This window comes from Oryctolagus cuniculus, chromosome 9 (assembly GCF_964237555.1).
Source record: "Oryctolagus cuniculus chromosome 9, mOryCun1.1, whole genome shotgun sequence".
Classification (NCBI taxonomy): domain Eukaryota; kingdom Metazoa; phylum Chordata; class Mammalia; order Lagomorpha; family Leporidae; genus Oryctolagus; species Oryctolagus cuniculus.
In genome coordinates, this window is record NC_091440.1 from 94,676,405 (window position 1) to 94,698,536 (window position 22,132).

Here is a 22,132-nt window from a genome sequence, read left to right on the forward strand (position 1 = left end):
GCTTGCCTGTACCACTCATTCTGTATGGGGACTGACACATTGATGCTTGGCCTCTCTTCATCTGCCCCACCAGCCTTCTAGAAGAAATCGCCACTGCCATCTACCTTTCTCCACTCTTTGCTATATAGGACTCCATCTCGGGGCACCGTTCGGTTTCCAGAGCTCTCAGACCAGCCCAGGAAGGGGCGGGCCAGGCCACACTGGAAGTCCTGGCTCAGAAACCTTTATAGGAACCCTTTTCTGATTACAGTCACAGCAAACAATGGGCTGTTTACTCCGCTTTTCCGAACTGTTAATTAGCGGAGGAAATTCTTTTCTACCCCACTCCCAAAAGTAAGAGAGCCCCTGGACACTGGCCAACGTCCTACTGGAGGGTCCCGCCCACAGCTTTGGGGTCCAAAGGGGCATAAAGGCAAATTCTATCTGCCCTCCACCATGGATAGCAAAGCTGCTGCTACAATTGAAGACCTCTCACTTCCGGTTCTGTTTACAGAGCTTGCTTCAAGTGCCCAGCCCAGCCCCCACGCAGGGTCTGACCAGCTCATTCATGGATGGCTTGTGACGCAAAAAGGTTATCCAAAGACAGCAGGGCAGGCAAAGATCAGCAAGTCCCGGCCTTTCCCGGCAAGCACTCCCTGCTTCTCTTGCTCTAACCTCCCTTACTACTCAAACACATTGTAACCAGAAGCAGTTTGGCAAATGATTTTTAATATACAGAACAACAAATATAGATTCACAGCATTTACAAGAAATCATTCAAATAACTTTTTTTTTTTTTACAAAATCCTCATTCAACAAAAATACATATCAAGTTACAGCAATCTTGTACACCCTAGTTCAGCTGTCAACAGCTAGTTCATCATTGTGGAAGTTCCCACTTTTACAAAGAACATCATCTTGATGTCGCTGAGTTAAAAAGTTACTAATAAGTCTTGCCAAATAGGTCAGCAAGTCACACACAATGGATGCTAATATTTACAAAAAAGACCAATTATTAAATTAATGAATCTGTTAAAAGACTTTTCTATATACAAATGTCAATGCCTATGAGATAATTACAGGCAGACAACAATGAAAAGTATTTGTAGCTAAATAAATTTACATCGAATACTTAGGCTTCTTTTTTGGTCAAGACCAGCTAGCTTGCACTTAGTTCTTCCTGAAGTCTTTTGAGCTCCACTTTCACTGCATCCTGAAAACAAACAGCATTAGCCAGGTGAGGCTGCACAAAGACAGCAATTTCGAGGCTGCAATGAGGGGGATGAGGGGGCAATTTTCTGCTTCTGGTTTAAGCCTACAGTGGGGCTGAGTGCAGCACCCTGGGCCTGTGCGCTATTGAAAGGGCACCTGTTCTCACTGTGGGCACTGCGCTGCGAGCGACACGTCTCTGTTTCTCTTCCCCTTGATGCAGTCATTCTGCAGAAATCTCCCCCTCAACCCAGGTGAGCAGGCTGTTCTCTCTGCCTCGGAAGCTGGGTAGAAGTGTCCTGAAGAACAGCAGGAATTTCAGTGTACAGAAACTTCCACTTGGTAAAATGCTGGGTCACCTGGGCTTCTACAGAAGGTGTCTATGGGAGCAGAGTTTTGAATTAAGCATATGTTTGCTTTCTGTCTAGACAACAGTACTGAACAGTCTTCAGCTGAAATAGGCACAAAAAGGCACAATATTCAGAAATAGCACTAGATGTTGGTAAAATGTTTCTGACTATGAAATCAGATACTCAAGTGGGAGACAAAAGACTGATCTAACGAAAGCTGTGTGGATGGTTATCATCATGAAAGCTCTGGTAAATCACTTCTCCTCTTTTTAGTTTGCAGGTCAGAGACAGACAGTGCTTACTCTCCAGAGAACATTGCGAATATTCCCTTGGATGACTGCTTAGCGTCTCCTGCAGGGCAGTGACACACTTTAGGTATGACCAACATGGAGAAGGCTGCTTGTGATCCAAGGCCATTTCAACTGTCTGTCAACAGAGTGGGCAGATTCTGAAATGTGAAAGATAGGTGAAATGCATCAAAAGATTGAGCCATTTTTTTTAGCTCACTCATATTAAGGAACATAGGGTTAAAATGAGACAGGAGGAGAGAGGAGAGAGGAGAGGAGAGGAGAGACTGCACCCACAATTCATGTAGGGGCTGTTTGTTTCTTTCCAAGGGGAACCTGTGACTTAAATAAGGAAGTTCAGCAAAAGAAAAGTGAGGATAGTTGAGTCTTCTATTCTTTGTAGAACTCAAGTATTCACTAAGAAAAATCTAAGCTAGACATAAAGATTTTCAGAAAGTCAAAGGATGGTGTATCCTTTTAAAAATGTTAACAGATTTCAAAATGGCCTGAAAATCCAGGTAGGGTCTACCCAGGACAGACATTTGATCAAGTGACTCTCACACCGTATAAAGCTGACTGGACAATTCTGGACAACTGAACCTGATTTTCTGAAAACATGTCCTGATATTCACAATCCTCTGTCAGGAAGTCCACGGAGGTAGGTGGGAACAGGAAGTCAGGGCTCGACTGGGAAATAAATTAGGACTGGTTACAAAACTTAAAGCATTTCTTCATCAGCCTGATAGTACACAGCAGGAAATGGAAACCCTCAGGGTGTTTCTTTACTGAAATTGAGTTCTCGCTGAAAATGTAACGTAAGCGAAGGATCTCTGCTTCCTTAAAGCAATTCTCTTATATTACATTACACAACACTGTTGAGAACTGCTGTACATATGTACAAGCAACTCCATGTAGCACACAGACTCCTACAGTTACTGCTGAGGTGTCCAAAAAATCAGTAAGTGCCGTTTCCAAAATGCATCATTACCCTTTGTTAGTAAAAAGGTCAGTTCTATAAATGCAGCTACAGCTGAGCCGTCTATTGGGAAACGCACAGCCACCCACGGGGCAAATGCGGGGGAAGCCACGGCACCTCCCAAAAACCTTCCTCATGCAGAAACTTGTAGCTGGGGACACGGCATGAGGGGCCACAGAGGCAACCCTAGGGCGGCTTGCCACGGGGCACGGGACTCTCTCAGCACTGCTGCCGCAGGCAGGCATTCCCAGGCGACACAGGGTCACGCACAGTCACACAGTGCTCCAGGGGCCCAGCAGAGAGGCCCAGGGCTATGTTTTCTTGACGCATTTGACACATGATGTCACCTCCTCCAGGAACAGCTCTGGATATGGGGAAAGGCAGGGAGAATGGAGGAACAGCACCCCTGGAGACGGAAGACTACACCTCTGTTGGACACTGAAGGTTTGTTTATTCGCACACAGGGGCCTGTTAGAAAAAGGAACTCTGCAAGAGCAACATACAAAAAATGGGGCTTGTCAAACGCAAACAAACTGCAACACATTCCCCTCCCGATCCAGCATGCCTGGGGGGAAGGGAAACAGCTTCTCTCTCTGATTCAGCCTGTCTTCTCCACGCGTATTTAAAACATGTGTTCTGCGAACTTTACAATATGGCCCCAGAAAAGGAGACTATTACCTGCAGGCACCAGCCCCGCGTGGCCTTCGTTAGCAAAGACTGCTCTCTCTGAGCCGAGGTATTTGGTCGAGGTCTCTCTATAAGGAATGGATTTTCAGGAATCCGCTGACATGACGACGGCACGGCTATGCACTCCTGTCCGGGGCTGACATGAGAAAGGCAGCTTCAACCCCTGGGCGGCGGGACGGCTGTGCCCCTCGTGTTTTCTCCATGGAAAGTCTGCGTGTTTGTAACTTCATCAGCCAGCAAGGACGCCAGAAGCAAGCACAGGAAGAAGCAGAGGATGCTCTTTACGGGTATCTTCCAACCAGAGTGCTTCCGTGCTTGCTGTCACAAGAGGGAAGGTAAACAGGCCTTTCCGAGGCCACCAGCTGCAGGAGTCGGGGTTTCTCAGTGACTCTGGCTCGTGGAGTTACACAAGGCACTCGGGCAGGTGAGGACCTGGTTTGAGAAGGACGCGCCGGGCTGCCTGCAGCAGGATTCTTGCTCCCGCTCCTGGCAGCAGAATCAGGAGGGAGCTTCCACCCCTGCACTGCAGGCCACGCTGCAGGGTGGCCGTGGCCACAGGTGTCCCTCCCCAGCCTGTGAGGATCAGCCCTGCAAGACAGATCCTGCACACGTGGCAGCTGACAACACCGGGAACACCACGGCCATGGCCCCTGCAGCTGTGGGTCCGCTAATACTACGGAAGGGAGGAAGAGCTCGCCTTCTCGGTGTGACCAGACACGTGCTAGAGCAAGCAGCAGTGTCTTAGCAACTCCGTCAACGACTCCCTTCACAATCAAATACAGCAGTGACCCACCAGGGACCCACTGCTTCGGATGAAATGTGCTCGGACCGCAGCAGGAGTGCGCTCAGCCTGGCACGGCTCACCGGGGCCACAGCATCGGCCTTCGCTGTGGAACACGACACGGGCTGCCGGGCAGGCCCCGGGGGCTCTGGTGCAGACAAGCGGTGCGTCATGACCTTCTTTTCCCTTCCATGAAGGCAGCTGGATCTCCGAAGACAGAAGGGAGCCCAAGCCCTTCGGCTCCTTCATTGATCCCCGAAAGAAGTTTTCAGCACTGGGTCTCAGACATTTCCTGCAGAAGAAACCAAAATGGTTCTCTTCTTCACAGCCCCCTCCAGGGAAGTGCAGCCCCCGTGTTCACTTCCTGAAAGGAGTGAGCTTATTGAAGGTGTGCCAGAAGAGCGAGGGCTTCCTCTTGGGCTCTGCCAGGGCAAAGACCTGCTGCTGGGGCACGCTGGTGGGCACGGTGACGTGGCGCTGGTGCATGGGGTGCAGGTTCTGGTGCGGCGGGGCCACGGGGCATCCGCTGTAGCCTGACTCGAGAGGAGAAGAAGACAGAACATAGGCTGAAGGGCACTCTTCAACCACAACGCCAAAGCAAAAGGTGGCAAGACTCCAAGTTCTTAGCTGATTCTTAATACACGTTATCCAAAAGAACCCCTAATGGCTATCGTGGAATACTCATTAGGATGAGAGACTACGTGTGGGACTTAAGGTCGGTTAGTTCACTGGATCCTCCCAGGACCACGCAGGGAAGGCACCATGACATCAAGGTGCCAAGAAGGGCACTGAGGCCCAAGAAGGCCTCGTGAGGCAGAACTGGAACTGCTCTGCCTTTTGGGATCTGAAGCAAGAAAGTCCTTCCAGTGAAAGCCTGGAGTTCACACTGCCTCAGCCCAAATCCCACTCTGCCACTTCACAGCTGGAATTACTGGGGAAATCATTTGATTTCCCGGTGCCTCAGTTTCCTGATCTCTAACATGGAGGTTCATAGAACCTACCAGGTTGCTATGAGAATTAAATGAATGTAAGAGCTTACAAAAGGAACCCCTACCTGGCCGGCGCTGTGGCTCACTTGGCTAATCCTCCGTCTGTGGTGCCAGCACCCGAGGGTCTAGTCCCAGTTGGGGTGCCAGGTACTAGTCCCGGTTGCTCCTCTTCCAGTCCAGCTCTCTGTTGTGGCCTGGGAGGGCAGTGGAGGATGGCCCAAGTGCTTGGGTCCCTGCACCCGCATGAGAGACCGGGAGGAAGCACCTGGCTGCTGCCTTCGGATCGGCGCAGCGCCAGCCGTAGTGGCCATTAGGGGAGGAGTGAACCAACAGAAGGAAGACCTTTCTCTCTGTCTCTCTCTGTCTATAACTCTCTCTCTCACTGTCTAACCCTGCCTGGCAAAAATAAATAAATAAAAAAAGGGTCCCCTACCTAATTGCTTTAAACAAAATCATCTCATCAGAATAGACATTTTAAATGTGTGTGGTGGTAATCAGAGATAGACTGAAATTAGTTTAAGATGGAAAGGTAACTGCATGTGGCAGCACAATATGAAGAATGGGGGCATTTTTGGGGTGTGGGTGGGAGGGAAAAGCCATTGTAATCCATAAACTATACTTTGGAAAATTATATTTACTAAATAAAAGTTTGAAAAAAGGGGGGGCATTTTTAAAAAGACATTTATTTATTTGAAAGTCAGAGTTACAGAGAGAGAGAGAGAGAGAAAGAGAGAGAATCTTCCATCTGTTGATTCACTCCCCAGATGACCAGGACAGGGCTGGGCCAGTCTAAAGCTAGGAGCCTGGCGGTTCTTCCGGGTCTCCTATGTGGGTGCAGGGCCAAGTACTTGGGCCATCTTCTATTGCTTTCTCAGGCCATAGCAGAGAGCTGGATCACAAATGAAGCAGCCAGGACATGAATTGGCATCCGTATGGGATGCCGGCACTGCAGATGGTGTTAACCCACCGAGCCACAGCACTGGCCCCAAGAGAGGGGATTTTGAAGCAGACAGGACTTGGTGCAGAACCCAAGCCTAACCTGACTTGCCAGAAGGCTTCCCTTGTCTCAGGGGGTGACACAGAGGACGAACTAAGACAGCCCACGTAAGTTGCCCAGCATGGGGTCACCTAAGAACATCTGTGTTCCTCTGTTCCCCAGGAGCCCAGCTGTTGTTGAGTGACTCAGAAATTACGGAGAGAAACTGATAAATCTTAACAAATGGGTATTTACTGGTCACTTGCTATAAAAGTCAGAAACATGAAAAAATAGTGCAATGGGCCTATCTGCCTTGAAGATACAACTTAGGGAAGAAAAGATCTGCATTTGCAGAGAAAGCAGGGGGCCGCTAAGTGTCTGGTAATGACTCCTTCTTAGCCCATTGGCTGATGGCCTAGTACAACCTGGGCTTTAACTGGTCTTCCTTTTTGCATTTTCAGTTAGGAAAACACAGCATGGGATCACTTTCATAGCGCAAATCCTTCCTAGCCTACAAAGTTGATCTGAATAAAGTTCCTAGGAATACCGTGCTCATGTTTGTAACAAAAATCCCCATTACTGAATTCCCGCTGGGTTAGAGCCTGTGCGGTGTCTCTACTGTGGAGACCTCTGTGTGCACAGGGACTCCCATGTGCACGCCCAAGCCTTGCTGCTTCTGCTGCAGATGCCAGGCTACTCTGACATGTGTGGAGGCTCCTCAACTAGCCTGTGCGTCTCCACTGTGTTGATCTCCCTGCCTGATGGGCTGGATTTACGACTCTTTCCTTCCTACACTGGGATGTGGCCAGCCCAGAGCCAACAAGAAGCTTGGGGTTGGTGATTTCTTAATGTGCCCCAGGCACAGTCTTTAGTTTGCCTCAGACTGGTGACCTTGGCCTGGTGAGTAACACTACCATGCCCTCAGGAAGGTGAGGGGCAGAGGTCTGGGCAGGACAGGGTGGTCTGTCATCCTCTGGTGCCACCTCTAGTGACATCTTCTATGTCAAGTTCAAAAACCAAATGCAGACTATGGTCACCCGTCCATGAGGTTGGGTCTGCCCTTCGGCGTCTCACCCTTACTCCTCCTCTCCCTCACTCGGAGCTGGTCACAGACTTACAGTTTGGGCCCTTCCTCTATTTTCATGACAATACTAATATCCACCCAGGAGACAAAGCCCCTTCTGAAACTTACCTTTGGACTTTCCATGCCCCGTCTTTTGGGCATTCAACATGGCAAGCTTCTTTTGATTTTCTGAGATTTCCATTCCTGGATTCAGAAACAAACAACAGTAAATATTCAGAGCAAACAGAAACACCTTAGAGTAGAACGTGCAGCATGACCCAAATCAGGGCTGAGGCATTTACCATTACCCGGATCCAAGGAGTGTGGTCCTCAGAACCACAAGAGACTGAAACCGTGGCAGAGGACAGTCACACACGTGAAATGGGTGCTTGTGTAAAGCCAGACACACTGGGCCAATGTTCATTCAGGATCATCTAACACAACCCTGAAGGGTGAAGTTCAGGAGAGGACAAAGCGGAAGGGTTCCCCAGGTGTGTCCCCTACATTCTGTGAGCTTTGTGGATCAGGGATTCAATCGTGAATGAATGTACCACCCCAGAGGGGGAACTGGACTTTGTATCACATCTGGGCACACTGTGTGCCCTGAACTGCCCCCACGCTCTGCAGTTCTAGAGCAGATGGATGCTGTCGCACCCACGGGCAGACTGGCTGGGAACGGCTGCACTGGCCAAACGGGATAAGACAAGCTGCAGAGAGAGACTGAGGGACAGGCCCAGGGAACAGCCTTCTCCAATGGAAAGCCTTCCCTCCCGGAGGCAGATGCTGGCTCCACTGGGGCCTCTGTGGCTGATGCTGCCAGAGTCTGTGGGTGCCACCATCATTTACCCCAGGCACAGCAGCCTCGGTGGCACAGGGACACACAGTACCTGAGGTCAGTGGAAGCTGGGAAGACAAAGCAGCCCTGATGTCCTCGGTGCCACAGAGGAGGGAGATGGGGGTGTACATAGGCAGCGTTGCTGGGTCTGAATGGACTGTGGCAGCAAAAGTAACTCCAAGTGCTTTTTGCAGGCACCAGCGTTATGGCACGGCAGGCTAAGCCGCCACCTGCAACACTGGTATCTCATATGAGCACCAGGTTGAGCAGCCGGAAGCTGCTCAACTTCCCATCCAGCTCGCTGCTAATGCAGCTGGGGAAGCAGCAGAAGATAGCCTGAGTGTTTGGGCCCCTGAACCCAAGTGAACCCAAGTGGGAGGCCCAGATGAAATTCCTAGCTACTGGACTTGGCATGGCCCAGCCCTGGCTGTTGCAACCATTTGGGGAGTGAACCAGCAGAGAGAACTGTCTGTTTCTCCCTCTTTCTGTAACGCTGCCTTTCAAATAAATAAATGTGTTTTTAAAGTGCTTTTTGCAAAGTTACTATGGAGGAGGCAGCTTCAAGAATCATCTGAGGGGCCGGTGCTGTGGCACAGTGGGTAAAGCTGCCGCCTGCAGTGCCAGCATCTCATATGGGCGCTGGTTCAAGTCCCAGCTGCTCCACTTCTGATCCAGCTCTCTGCTATGGCCTGGAAAAGCAGTAGAAGATGGTCCAAGTGTTTGAGCCAGTATACCTGCATGGGAGACCCCAAGGATGCTCCTGGCTCCTGGCTTCAGGTCTGTGCAGCTCCAGCCATTGCAGCCAATTGGAGAGTGAACCAGTAGAAGGAGGACTCTCTCTCTCTCTCTCTCTCTGCCTCTCCTCTCTCTGTATCTCTGACTTTCAAATACATAAATAAACTTTTTTTTTTTTAAGAAAAGAATCATCTGGCATTTCTGATGGGCTGGGTGAGAATGACTCAACATCCTTTGGTCTCTGGGGTCACACTGAGGCAGCTTTAAATGCTACCCAGCCATGTTCTAAGAGTAAGTCAGTTCTTTAAGCCTCCATTTTCTCATCTGTAAAATGTGTATAATCGTAGTAACCACATCCTAGGGACTGAATGAGACAAACCAGAAACTGGAGCAGAGTCTTGGCAGCAGTGACTAATGAATGCTGTCTGCAGTAACTACATGGTAGGGTCTGTCTTCTAAAGCCAAGTCTGGCTCCAAGCAGTCAGATGAATCTAGGTTCTCTGAACATGTGGCAAGGAGACCAGGGCTCATTTTCAGTGAGTTTGGCTGTCCTTTGGTACTGTGGAGGACTGATTTGAGGATCCTCCTCAGATACCAAGATCTGTGGATGCACAAGTCCTTTAGTAGTTAGTATTTGTATTGAACCTGTGCACGCTCCCTGTACACTCTAAACCATCTCTGGATAATTCAGAACATCTAATACAGTGGAAACACTATGCAAATAGTTGTAGTGTATTGTTACGGGATCTGCAGTTGGCTGAATCTGCATATTTGGAGCTCATGTATAGAGAGGGTCGACTGCACTGGGATTTGCAAACCCTTTCTCTTTTCCCAATTGCAGGATTTAGTTTCGAAGAAGGGGGTGATGGCGAGGGCCAGGGCCAGGGCCAGGGCCAGGCAGGCCTGTGGCGTGGGGTGAAGGATGAGGTCAGAAGCAGAGGCAGATGAGCCCCGGGGTCACTGATGGCTGCTCACCCATCTCCTGGTCCTCCTGTACCCGCAGCCTCTCATCCGCACAGGCCTGCAGCCACCTCGCCTTGTCTTCCTGCTTTTTGGCACAGAACAGATGAACCTCAGACGTGGTCCTACTGACGAGCTTGAAGGCGTTTCTCACACTGAGGTTCCAGTCCTTGTCCCGCCCGTCCTCCACGTCCACAAGCTCCATCTCGTCCATGTCTATGCGGCCCTTGTAGTACAGCATGTCCCGACGCAGCAGGTCCTTCTTGCAGGACACCAGCTGGTGGTCGAACAGGAAGAACGTCCGCTGCTGGCTCCTGCCCTGCTTTGTGATTTTGGTCAGTTCCCCAGAATGAATCAACTCGGAGCTTCGATCTAAAATATCCAGTCCCTGGAGAGAGAAAAACACGCTTCCAATAAAGCCACCACCAGCAACACCAGCATCCCATATGGGCGCTGGTTCAAGTCCTAGTTGCTCCACTTTCAATCCAGCTCTCCGTTGATGGCCTGGGAAAAGTCTCAGAAGATGGCCAAGTGTTTGGGCCCCTGCCACCCATGTGGGAGACCCAGAAGAAGCTTTGGGCTCCTGGCTTTGGCCTGGTCCACCCCTGACCATTGTGGCCATCCAGGGGAGTGAACCAGCAGCTGAAAGATCTCATTCTGCTTTTCTCTATATAACTCTCACTTTCAAATAAATTATTAGATTCAAAAAAAAATCTTCCAATTCAGATTCTTCTGGGTGTTTGGCACATAGAAGGGGCCCCTGATAGTCTTTTTAGCATTTTCCAGTAACTTCAGACCATCCACAGCCTTCCTTCCTTCACAGGTGGGCAGGACCTCAAAAGCCATTTAAAAATTGCTTCTTGATTGCCTTGTGCATGAAATTTCTTTGTCCCCCTACTCAGTGAGAAAACATCATAGAACCTTTAGGTTACCTGAGGAGTCTTTCGGACCTAAAACTCCAGCGAAATGTATGCTAACTTAATATGATTGGTCAAGATCTGAAACAGAAGCTGACCAAGACTGCCCCTCTCAGGATAAGGAAGCACTGGGAGGTTGGAATGTGGGGGAACACAGAACACCAGCGTACACGCTCTTGTGGCTTCTGAAGTCACGTGTACGGCAGCTCCCTGGAGTAACAACTAGTTTAGGGCCCTGGCAATGAAACCAGGCAGCAAACTGTGGTAAGAACCAAGAAAACTTCTGAAGGTAAATCAGCCCTTCATTGTCAGAGTCCAAGATCAGAATGAAAAGCACACTTTTACAATATTTAGGTTGGATCTAATCCAATGTTACTTTATGGTATTTGGTACAACACCAGCCTTTGTTTCTTTAAGATTTTATTCCCCTTTAATCTTAGCCATGTACAACAGTTTTTGGATGCAAAAAAGCTCCACTCTGAAGCAGTTCTTCTATTTACTTGCTTAGAGCAATGTGTGCCCTAGATTCTTTTCTTACAAAACAAAGGAGTTAGATTCAGCCATCTTTGAGATCCCATCTATGCAACAGAAGTCCATAAGTTGCTTGAAATATAGGTAATTTTTCCCAACTTCCACCACTATGCCCTTCAGTGACTAAAACCCTAACTTCTCAATGCATCTTCTTGGTCGTTTTGGGGAGCAAGTTCTCCCCAGTTGATGAGTATACAAATTTTTCTTGTTCGGAACACAATCTGAATGGTGTCAGCCTACTGTTCTTCCTAACAGTGGAAGAGTACAGTGGGTACATGTACAGACTTAGAAGCCAGGTTGTGTGTTTGAGTCTCAATCCGGGGCTGCCACTTTGTAGTTGTGTGGCCTTGGGGCAAGCTATTTAATCTTTCTGTGCTTAAGTGTTTCCCATCTGTTAAATGGGTGTTATTTATACTGCCTAATTCTTAGGATTGCTGAGAGGATCAAGTGAGTTTGTGTACACACACAGCTTAGACCAGTGCCAGACAAAAGCAAAGTGATAAACAGTCACTGCAGTTTCTATAAACAAATAAGAAAGGCTTGTGTACATGTGTGTGTATTTGCTGGGCCATTACGGGTCATAGTAAGTAGTGCTGCTGCTGCTTACAGTAGCGTCTGAGGTTGGTAATTTTTCTCCCTAACTTGAAGAGATGGGAAAATTAATCTTGCCCAGATCTGACAGGATCCAAATGCAGGCAGTAACTCAGACTCCCCCTGCTCCTACCACTGTCTTATGTGACTGTATGTGAAATATACTCCAGTTGCCCCCATGGAGTTGACTCTACTGGGAGAGATGGAGCCTGGGCAGTAAATTAATCACAGGCACCTTTCAGATTTTTATTTCTTTGTCTGCAAGGAGGATAGAGTGTTGACTGGTAAATGCAGCAAAGTGTATATAAGCTATTAACATGCTCAGCCACAGGAGATATTTAAGTATGTCACCACTAGGTCAAAGGTACAGAAAGGCTGGTGCTGGGTGACATGGTGCTGGTGGCTCCGGGGTCTTCACTTACCTCCCAGCCCACGATGGACACCTGCCAGCGGGCGATCTTGTCAATGCTTTCCAGCTTCCGTTTGCGCTCATTGATCAAACAGGCCACATTCTTCATGGCCTCATAGGCTGCCTTTATGTTGTTGTAATCACTACAAAATGGGAGGTTACTTTTAGTCATACAACATGCAACTCACAAATGAGAGCTGACAAAATAATGCGCTCAATCCCCGACTTGTATACTAATAGTCTAGACGAAGTGGCATTCAAATAATAGCTATTGTTTCCTTGTTCTGTTCCCCCATGAATAGACCACAGTCTGCATAGGTTAAGGGAGCTGACGGAATGGAATGCAATTCAGAGTTATCTGGAATAAGAATGTTTTCATTCACTTCCCAGAAATCACAACGAATGAATGTAAATGCCACAAGAATTAAGTTCTAGCCACTGTGACAATGGAATATTTTTGTTAATACAGAAAGAGTAATCTTTTTTCAGTGCTTTGATTCTGGTTTAACCGGTTTTGTCCTGTGAAATACTTTTTAAATCCCGCACCATTTCCAGAGCAGTTATTTGCTGGGTTTCATCGTTTAGGCTGCTCAGGAAGGGAAGGAAGAGGATGAAAGCCACGGATTCAGATACCTGAATCTGAGTTATGCCAGTGCTAGAGGGGCACTTGGCTCAGCAACACATCTGCAATTCTGTTGTTTTGCATACACTACAGTCAAATCAAATTCGGATTCTCCCCAGCAGAGTCCTGTTCCCAGGCCTCCACAATTGTATGCAATGGAAAAACAAATGACATACTTCCAATCTCACACAGGCTAGAAAACAGGTAATTTGAAGTTTTGCATTCTGGTTTTGTTCAGCCTTAATAATTTGGGACATGTAAACAATCACCCACTAATGGGAGGAACCTTCTACTTTCCTGTAGCAACTTTCTTTCTTTCTTTTTTTAAAAAGATTTACTTATGGGGCTGGCTTTGTGGCGTAGTGGGTTAAAGCCCTGGCTTGAAGTGCCGGCATCCCACATGGGCACCGGTTCAAGAACCGGCTGATCCTCTTCCAATCCAGCTCTCTGCTACTGCCTGGGATAGCAGTAGAAGATGGCCCAAGTCCTTGGGCCCCTGCACCATTGTGGGAGACCTGGAAGAAGCTCCTGGCTCCTGGCTTCAGATTGGCATAGCTCCGGCCATTGCGGTCACCCGGGGAGTGAACCAGCGGATGGAAGACCTCTCTGTCTCTACCTCTCTCTGTAACTCTCTCTTTCAAATATATATATATATATTATATATATATTTTATATATATATATATTTTTTATATATATATATATTTTTTTAAATAGTCAAGATCTGCAAATGCTCATATTGAAAAGTGCCCTTAGGCCGGCGCCGCGGCTCACTAGGCTAATCCTCCGCCTAGTGGCGCCGGCACACCGGGTTCTAGTCCCGGTTGGGGCGCCGGGTTCTGTCCCGGTTGCCCCTCTTCCAGGCCAGCTCTCTGCTGTGGCCCGGGAGGGCAGTGGAGGATGGCCCAAGTGCTTGGGCCCTGCACCCCATAGGAGACCAGGAGAAGCACCTGGCTCCTGTCTTCGAATCAGCGCAATGCGCCGGCCGCAGTGCGCCGGTCACAGCGGCCATTGGAGGGTGAACCAATGGCAAAAGGAAGACCTTTCTCTCTGTCTCTCTCTCTCTCACTGTCCACTCTGCCTGTAAAAAAAAAAAAAAAAAAAAAAAAAAAAAAAAAGTGCCCTTAAACAGAAAAATTATGGAGTAGGGAATAGGACAAAGCTATTAAATCACCACTCAGGATGCCTACATCCAGTATCAGAGTGCCTGGCTGAGTTCTGGCTCTACTTCCAACTCCAGTTTCTTCTCACTAACGCTCATTCCAGGGAACAACAGATGATGATGAGGCCCAAGTGCTGGGTCGCTGCCACAACGTGGGAGACCAAGATTGAGTTCTGGGCTCCTAGCTTCAGCCTGACCCAGCCCAAGCTATTGTGGGCATTTGGGGAGTGAAGCAGCAGATGGAAGATCCTCCTGTGCCTCTCTGTCTTTCAAATAACTAAAATTCACTGTAACTAAAATTACAATGAAGACAACAAATTAAAAAAGAGAGAAAAAAATCAACTCAATACAGTAATTCTCCCTTGTCCATGACTAGTTTTTCTAACATCCTGAACTTGTCTCAAACTGCAGATACAAACCATTATATGTATGAGAGTACTACAAAACTTTGAGGAAAATTAAAAATTTTGGTGCAAAAACATTTTGAAATCCACAATAGTTTTTCTGTAACATTTAATGAACATTTTTAAGACTCTTTATATGTATGAATTTCAAATTTTTTTACACCAAAACAAACTAATTCCATTTTTAGATAACTTTTTGAAGTAACCTTGTGATATACTTTTTCCTATACATATACACCTAGGATAAAGTTTAATTTATAATTCAGTCACAGATTGACAATAATAATAAAACAGAACCATTATAACAATATAATAAGTTAAACTATGAGTGTGTATTTCCAGAATTTTCCATTAAATCTTTTCAAATAGTAGCCCTTGGGTAGGTGAAACTGCTGAAACCCTGGAAAGCGGAAGCCTGGTAAGGGGGGGGCACTGTTGTGCTGTCCTGCACCTGTCTCTGAGCACCTAAGGGGAGACTTCTTTAAAAAGGGAGCCATTTTTGGGGGCAATGTTGTGGTGTTAGCAGGTAAAGCTACAGTCTGTGATGCCGGCATCCCATATGGGTGCTGGTTCATGTCCTGGCTGCTCTACTTCCAATGTAGCTCTCTGCTAATGGCCTGCGAGCAAAAGATGGCTCAAGTGTTTGGGCCCCTGTCATGCATGTAGGACAGCAACCCAGAAGAAACTCCTGGCTCCTGGTTTTGGTCTGGCCCAGACCTGGCTGTTGTGGCCACCTGGGGAGTGAACCAGTAGATGGAAGATCGATTCCCTCCCTCCCTCCCTCCCTCCCTCTCTCTCTCTTACTTTGTCTTTCAAATAAATAAATAAGTCTTAAAATGGGGGGGGGGGTGTAACCTTTTACAATTAGATTGAAATCTTTTTTTTTTTAAGATTTATTTATCCACCTGAAAGGCAGAGTTACAGAAAGGCAGAGGCAGAGAGAGAGAGGTCTTCCAACCGCTGGCTCACTCCCCAAATGGCCACAACGGTCAGAGCTGGGCCAATTCGAAGCCAGGATCCAAGAGTTTCTTCCAGGTCTCCCATATGGGTGCAGGAGTCCAAGGACTTGGGCCATCTTCTACTGCTTTCCCAGGCCACAGCAGAGAGCTGCATAGGAAGTGGAGCAGCCAGGTCTCAAACTGGTGCCCATATGGGATGCTGGCACTGCAGGTGGTAGCTTTACCTGCTACGCCACAGCACCCGCCCCTAGATTGCAATCTGTTTTTTTAAATTTTTTAATTTTTATTTTTTGACAGGCAGAGTTAGACAGTGAGAGAGAGACAGAGACAGAGTTATAGACTGAGAGAGAGAGAGAGAGAGGTCTTCCTTCTGTTGGTTCACTCCCCTAATGGCTGCTACAGCCGGTGCTGCACTGATCCAAAGCCAGGAGCCGGGTGCTTCCTCCTGGTCTCCCATGCGGGTGCAGAGACCCAAGCACTTGGGCCATCCTCTGCTGCCCTCCCAGGCCACAGCAGAGAGCTAGACTGGAAGAGGAGCAACTGGGACTAGAACCCAGAGCCCCAACCGGGACTAGAACCCGGGGTGCCGGTGCTGCAGTCAGAGGATTAGCCAAGTGAGCCACGGCACTGGCTTGAAAGTAACAGGGAGGTCAGTGAACAGCAGACTTTAGCTAAAGGTTTTAATTTAGAGAATTAGCACTAGAGAGTTCGTGAAATAGAGAAAAGCAAATTACATTTATCAAAAAAAAAAAAAAAAACAGAAAAGTTAGGGAATCCAAGAAATAATAATAAAAGTATGAAAACAGATCATGATAAGAAGCCAGAGAAAATACAAGTAATTAAGAAGCAAATAGTTCTTGAAAGACATGGGCATGCAGTTTATGCATTCTTATGCATTACTGTGTGGCCTGGCAGAATTGGTGCCCTGCTACTGTCCTGGCCCTGTAGGCTTCCCAGCCATAGCCAGATGAGAACACCAGCAATCAGCATGGCACTGCACTGTCGTGGCATTTTCCCATGTGGCAGACAATGGGCGTGCCTCTTCCAATGCTGAATGGGTGATGCACCCTCTTACATGGAGTCATGGCAAGGCTATGTACATGCAGGACAATGATGGGTTGCTGTTAACTAAGCAAGGGATAAGTGGTTCCCCTATATGGCTAGGATACAAGGGACTGAGAAGAATCCAGAAACAATCCAAGCTGACAATAAAGTGTGTGGTCATTCAGAAGCTGAGGCCCCAACACACAAGGTGACACAGGGCAAACCAGTCACGGAAAGACCCTGGTGCTCCTCTATCCTGTGGGCATTCCCTAATCTTTCATGCTTCAAACTTTTGTATATCTTTACCCCTTCTATTCAGTAACCTTTTTTGGTGTAGTAAATACTTCTCAGGGAGTGAGCTGTTGTCAACCAAGGTAAGGAGTACAGGAGTACAGGAGAGAAGGAACGAATTTGTGAGGCTACAGGCACACCTGTAACACCTGTGTTCCTGCGTGCTGCACTGGGGCTCAGCCAGCTGCAGAGGGTATTTATAGACCTTCTGCACTGGCATGAGGAGGAACCCATCAAGGACGTTGTCAATCATTCTTATTTAAAAACGGCTGGTGCTGGTGCTGTGGCATAATAGGCCAAGCCTTCGCCTGCAGTGCCGGCATCCCAAATAGGGGCCGGTTCATATACTGGTTGCTCCGCTTCCAATCCAGCTCTCTGTCTATGGCCTGCCTGGGAAAGCAGTGAAAGATGGTCCAAGTGCTTGGGCCTCTGCACTGGCTTGGGAGACCTGAAAGAAGCTCTGGACTCCTGGCTTCGGATTGGCACAGCTCTAGCTGTTGTGGCCATTTGGGGAGTGAACCGGTGGAGGGAAGACCTCTCTCTCTGTCCCTCCCTCTCTCTGTAACTCTACCTCTCAGATAAATAAATAAAATCTTTTTTAAAAAATGGGTTTTTTTAACTAACAAACAACAACAAAGGAATAAGTGTGTGTGTGTGTGTGTGTGTGTGTGTGTGTGTATCTGTAAATGATAAGGACTAACACTATGGTACAAGTCCCTAGGCACGCATGGAACAGTGTGAGAATGAGATAATATTTTCATTTCTCTAGGAATGGATATTTTGGAGACTTTATCAAACATAGCAAGCCCCTTATCCATGGGGCACGTTCCAAAACACCATGCATTCTCTGTACTTTGAGTAGAGCTGAACCTGATATAAGCTATATTTTTTCCTGTGCAGATATTCCCATAATAAAGTTTAATTCATAAATACAGCACAGTAAGAGATTCAAAACAATGAGTCACAGTAAAATTGAATTATAACAATATACCACAATGAAAGTTATGCAGAAGTTAAAAGTCATTAATCTCGGCCAGCGCCGCAGCTCACTAGGCTAATCCTCCACCTGCGGCGCTGACACCCTGGGTTCTAGTCCTGGTTGGGGCGCCGGATTCTGTCCCGGTTGCTCCTCTTCCAGTCCAGCTCTCTGCTGTGGCCCGGGAGGGCAGCAGAGGATGGCTCAGGTCCTTGGGCCCTGCACCCGCATGGCAGACCACGAGGAAGCACCTGGCTCCTGGCTTTGGATCAGCGCAGCGCGCCAGCCACAACGCACCAGCCATAGCAGCCACTTGGGGGGTGAACCAACGGAAAAAGGAAGACCTTTCTGTCTCTCTCTCTTTCACACTAACTCTGCCTGTCAAAAAAAAAGTTCTTAATCTCTGAAATTTTCCACTTAGTAGTTTTGGAATGTGACTGACCATGGATAACTGGATTTCCACAAATGGGGGTTGGGGGTCGGGGAGGGCAGAGGAGGGAATTGCTGTACTTTATTTCAATCGCATGCAAACACTAATCAATCCACAAACTACTCATATTGAGCTCAATGACAGTGCTAAGACTGTGTTTTATTTATTCATTATTATTTATTTACGTTCATTTTATTTGAAAGGCATAGAGAGAGAAAGAAACTTCCAATGGTTCACTCCCCAAATGCCTGCAATAGCAAGAGCGAGACCAGGCTAAGAACAAAGAGCCTGGAACTCTGGGTCTCCCACGTGGGTGGCAGGAACCCAAATACCTGAATCACCGCCATGGCCTCCCAGGGTCCACATTTAGGGGAAGCTGGATCAGAAGGCATGCGGGATGGGATGTAGGCATCTTAACCATGCCGCGCATGGTTCTGCCCGGAACTAGAGGTCATCATTTTAGGGCATCTGTCTCTGCTATGCCAGAAGCCCGTGGGGGGCGGGGCCGGGGTGGGGCCGAGCCTGAGGGACGCGTGAGGCAGGACTCCCTCACCTGTGCTCCTGTGTGGTGTACTTGAGCAGCTCGGCCAGCTGCAGGGGGTATTTACAGATCTTCTGCACGGGCGTGAGGAGGAAGCCGTCGAGGGCGATGTCAATCATCTGCTGCAGCAGGCGGCAGGCTTCAAAGAAGTGCCTGTACTTGCCCTGCTTCATGAGGTTGGAGAGCTCCACGCAGGCGCCCGGGTGGTTGTTGCAGTACTCGGAATAGATGGCAAAGCCCTCTTGCTGAGGAAGGGAAAGCACAGCCTCATCAGGTTACAGGCGGCTCTGGCAACAGCCCAGCCCCACCCAAGAGGACACTCCTGGAAAAGGGGGAGATTGTGACTGCAACCCAGGCTGCTCCGCATGGGCTTCATGCCTGGACAGTGAACCTGTGTCTTGTCTGCAAGACGGGGCGCTGTCACAGGCTCTCAGCGGGTGGTTACCTGCGGTTCTCTCTTGGTGGGGTGAAGGGCCAGGCTGTTCTGGGATACAGCCCCACCTCCACTTACCCTGACAGGTAAAAGGGGCAGGGACCTCTGCCACACTGTGGTAGAGGCCTTTTTCTTTTCTTTTTTTTTTTACTTTTATTTAATGAATATAAATTTCCAAAGTACAGCTTATGGATTACAATGCCCCCCCCATAACTTCCCTCCCACTGCAACCCTCCCCTTTCTCGCTCCTTCTCCCCTTCCATTCACATCGAGATTCATTTTCATTTCTCTTATATACAGAAGATCAGTTTAGTATATATTAAGTAAAGATTTCAACAGTTTGCATCCACATAGAAACGCAAAGTGAAAAATACTGTTTCAGTACTAGTTATAGCATTAAATCACAATGTACGGCACATTAAGGACCGAGATCCTACATGAGGAGTAAGTGCACAGTGACACTCTTGTTTATGGCATCATGAATCTCCCTAGGCTCCAGTCATGAGTTGCCAAGGCTATGGAAGCCTTTTGAGTTCACCGACTCTTATCATATTTAGACAAGGTCATAGTCAAAGTGGAAGTTCTCTCCTCCCTTCAGAGAAAGGTACCTCCTTCTTTGATGACCCGTTCTTTCCACTGGGATCTCACTCGTGGAGATCTTTCATTTAGGTTTTTTTTTTTTTTTTTTTTTTTGCCAGAGTGTCTTGGCTTTCCATGCCTGAAATACTCTCATAGGCTTTTCAGCCAGATCCGCATGCCTTAAGGGCTGATTCTGAGGCCAGAATGCTGTTTAGGACATCCGAGGCCTTTGTCTTTTAATTAAACTTGTCTCTAACTAACACGATTGAAGCTGTGGTGGAGGCCTTCCCAAGGTCAGAAGAAAGAAAAACAAAACAAAACACAGGGGTGGCGGGGTGGGGAAAACCTGTCCTGAGAATGAAATGCAGTTGTTCTCTGCTTGCCTGTGAAATTGCTATCTGCTATCTGCTTGGGTTCCTGGTGTTCTGTGTGCTAGACAGCACACAGCTCAGAATGTGTGTAAAGGAAACATCCTCAGTGAATATCTACACATGTGCAGTACTGTATCAATTCCTATAGCCTCCATGGAGCATGAGAATATCCAATCAAATGTATGCATGAAACCACATAAGGGAGACAAAGAGGCTAACACCCCTAATACTCCTCTTCCTTTGAAGCTCAGGCTTTTGGATAAAAATCCAACTGAGCCTTATGCCAGCATAATAATAATAATAATAAAAGACTGCTTCCTGGCCTTGGTGTCTCGTCTCTGTTCACGAATCCCTCTACAACACCTTCCTTATCAGTTTGATCTGCCTTTCAGGTAGCAGGGGAAGGTGGCAGACCAAAGCCCGCCTCTTGGCTTTGTCCACTGTACTTCCACTGCTGAACCTCCCTGACCAAGGCAACATGTCTAACACCAAACCCCCACCCCCTAGAGAACAGATCTTCCTAGTCAACCTGCTAATCCTTTGATAGGCAAAACCATGCAGGCAGTTTTGACTGTGACCTTTGTTGCCTACAACCCTTCTGGTCAGCTTTTCTGAAGAACACGAATTTGAACAAATATCTCTTTACCCATCTCCCCGACGGCCGTGGCAGCAGCCACGTGGCAGAGCGTGTGGCCCTCCAGGCAGACCTGCCATCCGAGGCTGGGGGCCTCACATGGCCCTGCCCCTCGACCTGACACTGGACGCTCACATCACCATGCTATAGGATGTGGCTGCCCTGCCCACCCTGCCTGCACAAGGCTTTTCCAATGCTCCAAACATGCCCAGGCCACCTCTGGGGCCCACTCCCCAAAACATGTCATGCTCAGCTATGTGAAATCCTCCCATCCAGAGGACTGGCTCCCTTTACTGGCTCTGAAAGCTATTGGGTCCTGCACCCAGGAAGTGAAGGAGGTGGTTTTGTTGTCATGGTTATTACTTGGTAAATTAAGTAACTTGGTAAATCCTCCATCTGTAAGATGGAGGAAATAATCAGACCTGCCTCAGGTTAGCACAGCAGTCAACAGGAGACTCACAGCACGTGAAATACCGCATATTTACCAGATAGTATAAGCCAGCTGACACAGCCCTCTAACTTCAAACTACATTAGGGGAATTTGAAAAATGACTTGGGGTATTTAGGCAAACACTGTCCTCATAAATCAATCAAATTTAGCATAGAAATTTCTACTGTACGGGAAATTAATCTAGCAAACAAACAAAACAAAAACTCCTGTTGTTAGTGCAGTAACCGGATGCACTAATACTGAAGCAAAGGGTGACCTACGTGCTGCAGAAAGCAGGATCCTATTTCACTTAAATGAGGCTCCTCTTTGTTGTACTGTTTCTCAAGGTCTTTCAGGAATTTTCTTTGGAATTTGTAAATATCTTCAATGTTTCCAAAAATAGTGGCTAGTTGCGAAACAGTGAACATTCCTGTATGCTTACGACACTGTCGAATGTAACCCTGCAAAATACAAAAGCAAACTTTATTTATCTGGAAGTTCAAAGAAATTCTTTATTTGAATAATATAGTTCTTAGGGCCCTATGCCAGAGCATTTGGAATTTTAATCAGAGAAAATTATTTTAACTTCTCTGAGTCCCTGATGAAATGATCTTATTTCCATGACTACAATTTGCCAGAAATATTTGAAGAACAAAAGAAACATGAAAAGCTTCATGCAGCTGGATGTATCATCGAAGACATCACAGGAAGTTTCCAGAAACAAGTTTCAAATGGCAGTTTCAAATACCAAAGCTCAAAAACTGTTGTTGCCACACTTTTTTCTAAACTCTTAAGATAATCATTTTCCCATCATGAATTCCATTCCACAGCCGAGAAGACTTGTCAAACACAGAATATCACCACTTGCTGAGCAGCTAACAAAGTTCTGTTCATTGTCAATCACGGCAAGGAGCTAAGAATTTCCTACCAGAGTATTCCACTGTCACCCACTTTCTAGATACACAGTAAGTCTGTACATTCT

General features: G+C 47.6%; 1 protein-coding gene across 9 annotated transcripts in view; it reads right to left on the minus strand.

The window, feature by feature from the left end:
- Nucleotides 1–691: 691 nt before the first annotated feature.
- SPATA13 (spermatogenesis associated 13) overlaps nt 692–22,132 on the minus strand; it is a 371,963-nt gene continuing 350,522 nt past the window's right edge. For 6 of the 9 annotated variants that reach the window (XM_070049162.1, XM_051850708.2, XM_070049161.1 and 3 more), the window contains 6 exons: nt 21,432–21,611; nt 18,716–18,948; nt 12,289–12,418; nt 9,843–10,215; nt 7,427–7,501; nt 692–4,802 (listed from right to left, as the gene is read on the minus strand). In XM_070049162.1, coding sequence (XP_069905263.1) covers nt 4,627–4,802; nt 7,427–7,501; nt 9,843–10,215; nt 12,289–12,418; nt 18,716–18,948; nt 21,432–21,611 — 1,167 coding nt within the window. In that variant the 3' untranslated portion in view covers nt 692–4,626. Of the gene's footprint in view, nt 4,807–7,426; nt 7,502–9,842; nt 10,216–12,288; nt 12,419–18,715; nt 18,949–21,431; nt 21,612–22,132 lie in introns of all 9 variants that reach the window. The other 3 variants (XM_070049159.1, XM_070049164.1, XM_070049160.1) reach the window with 2 other exon arrangements.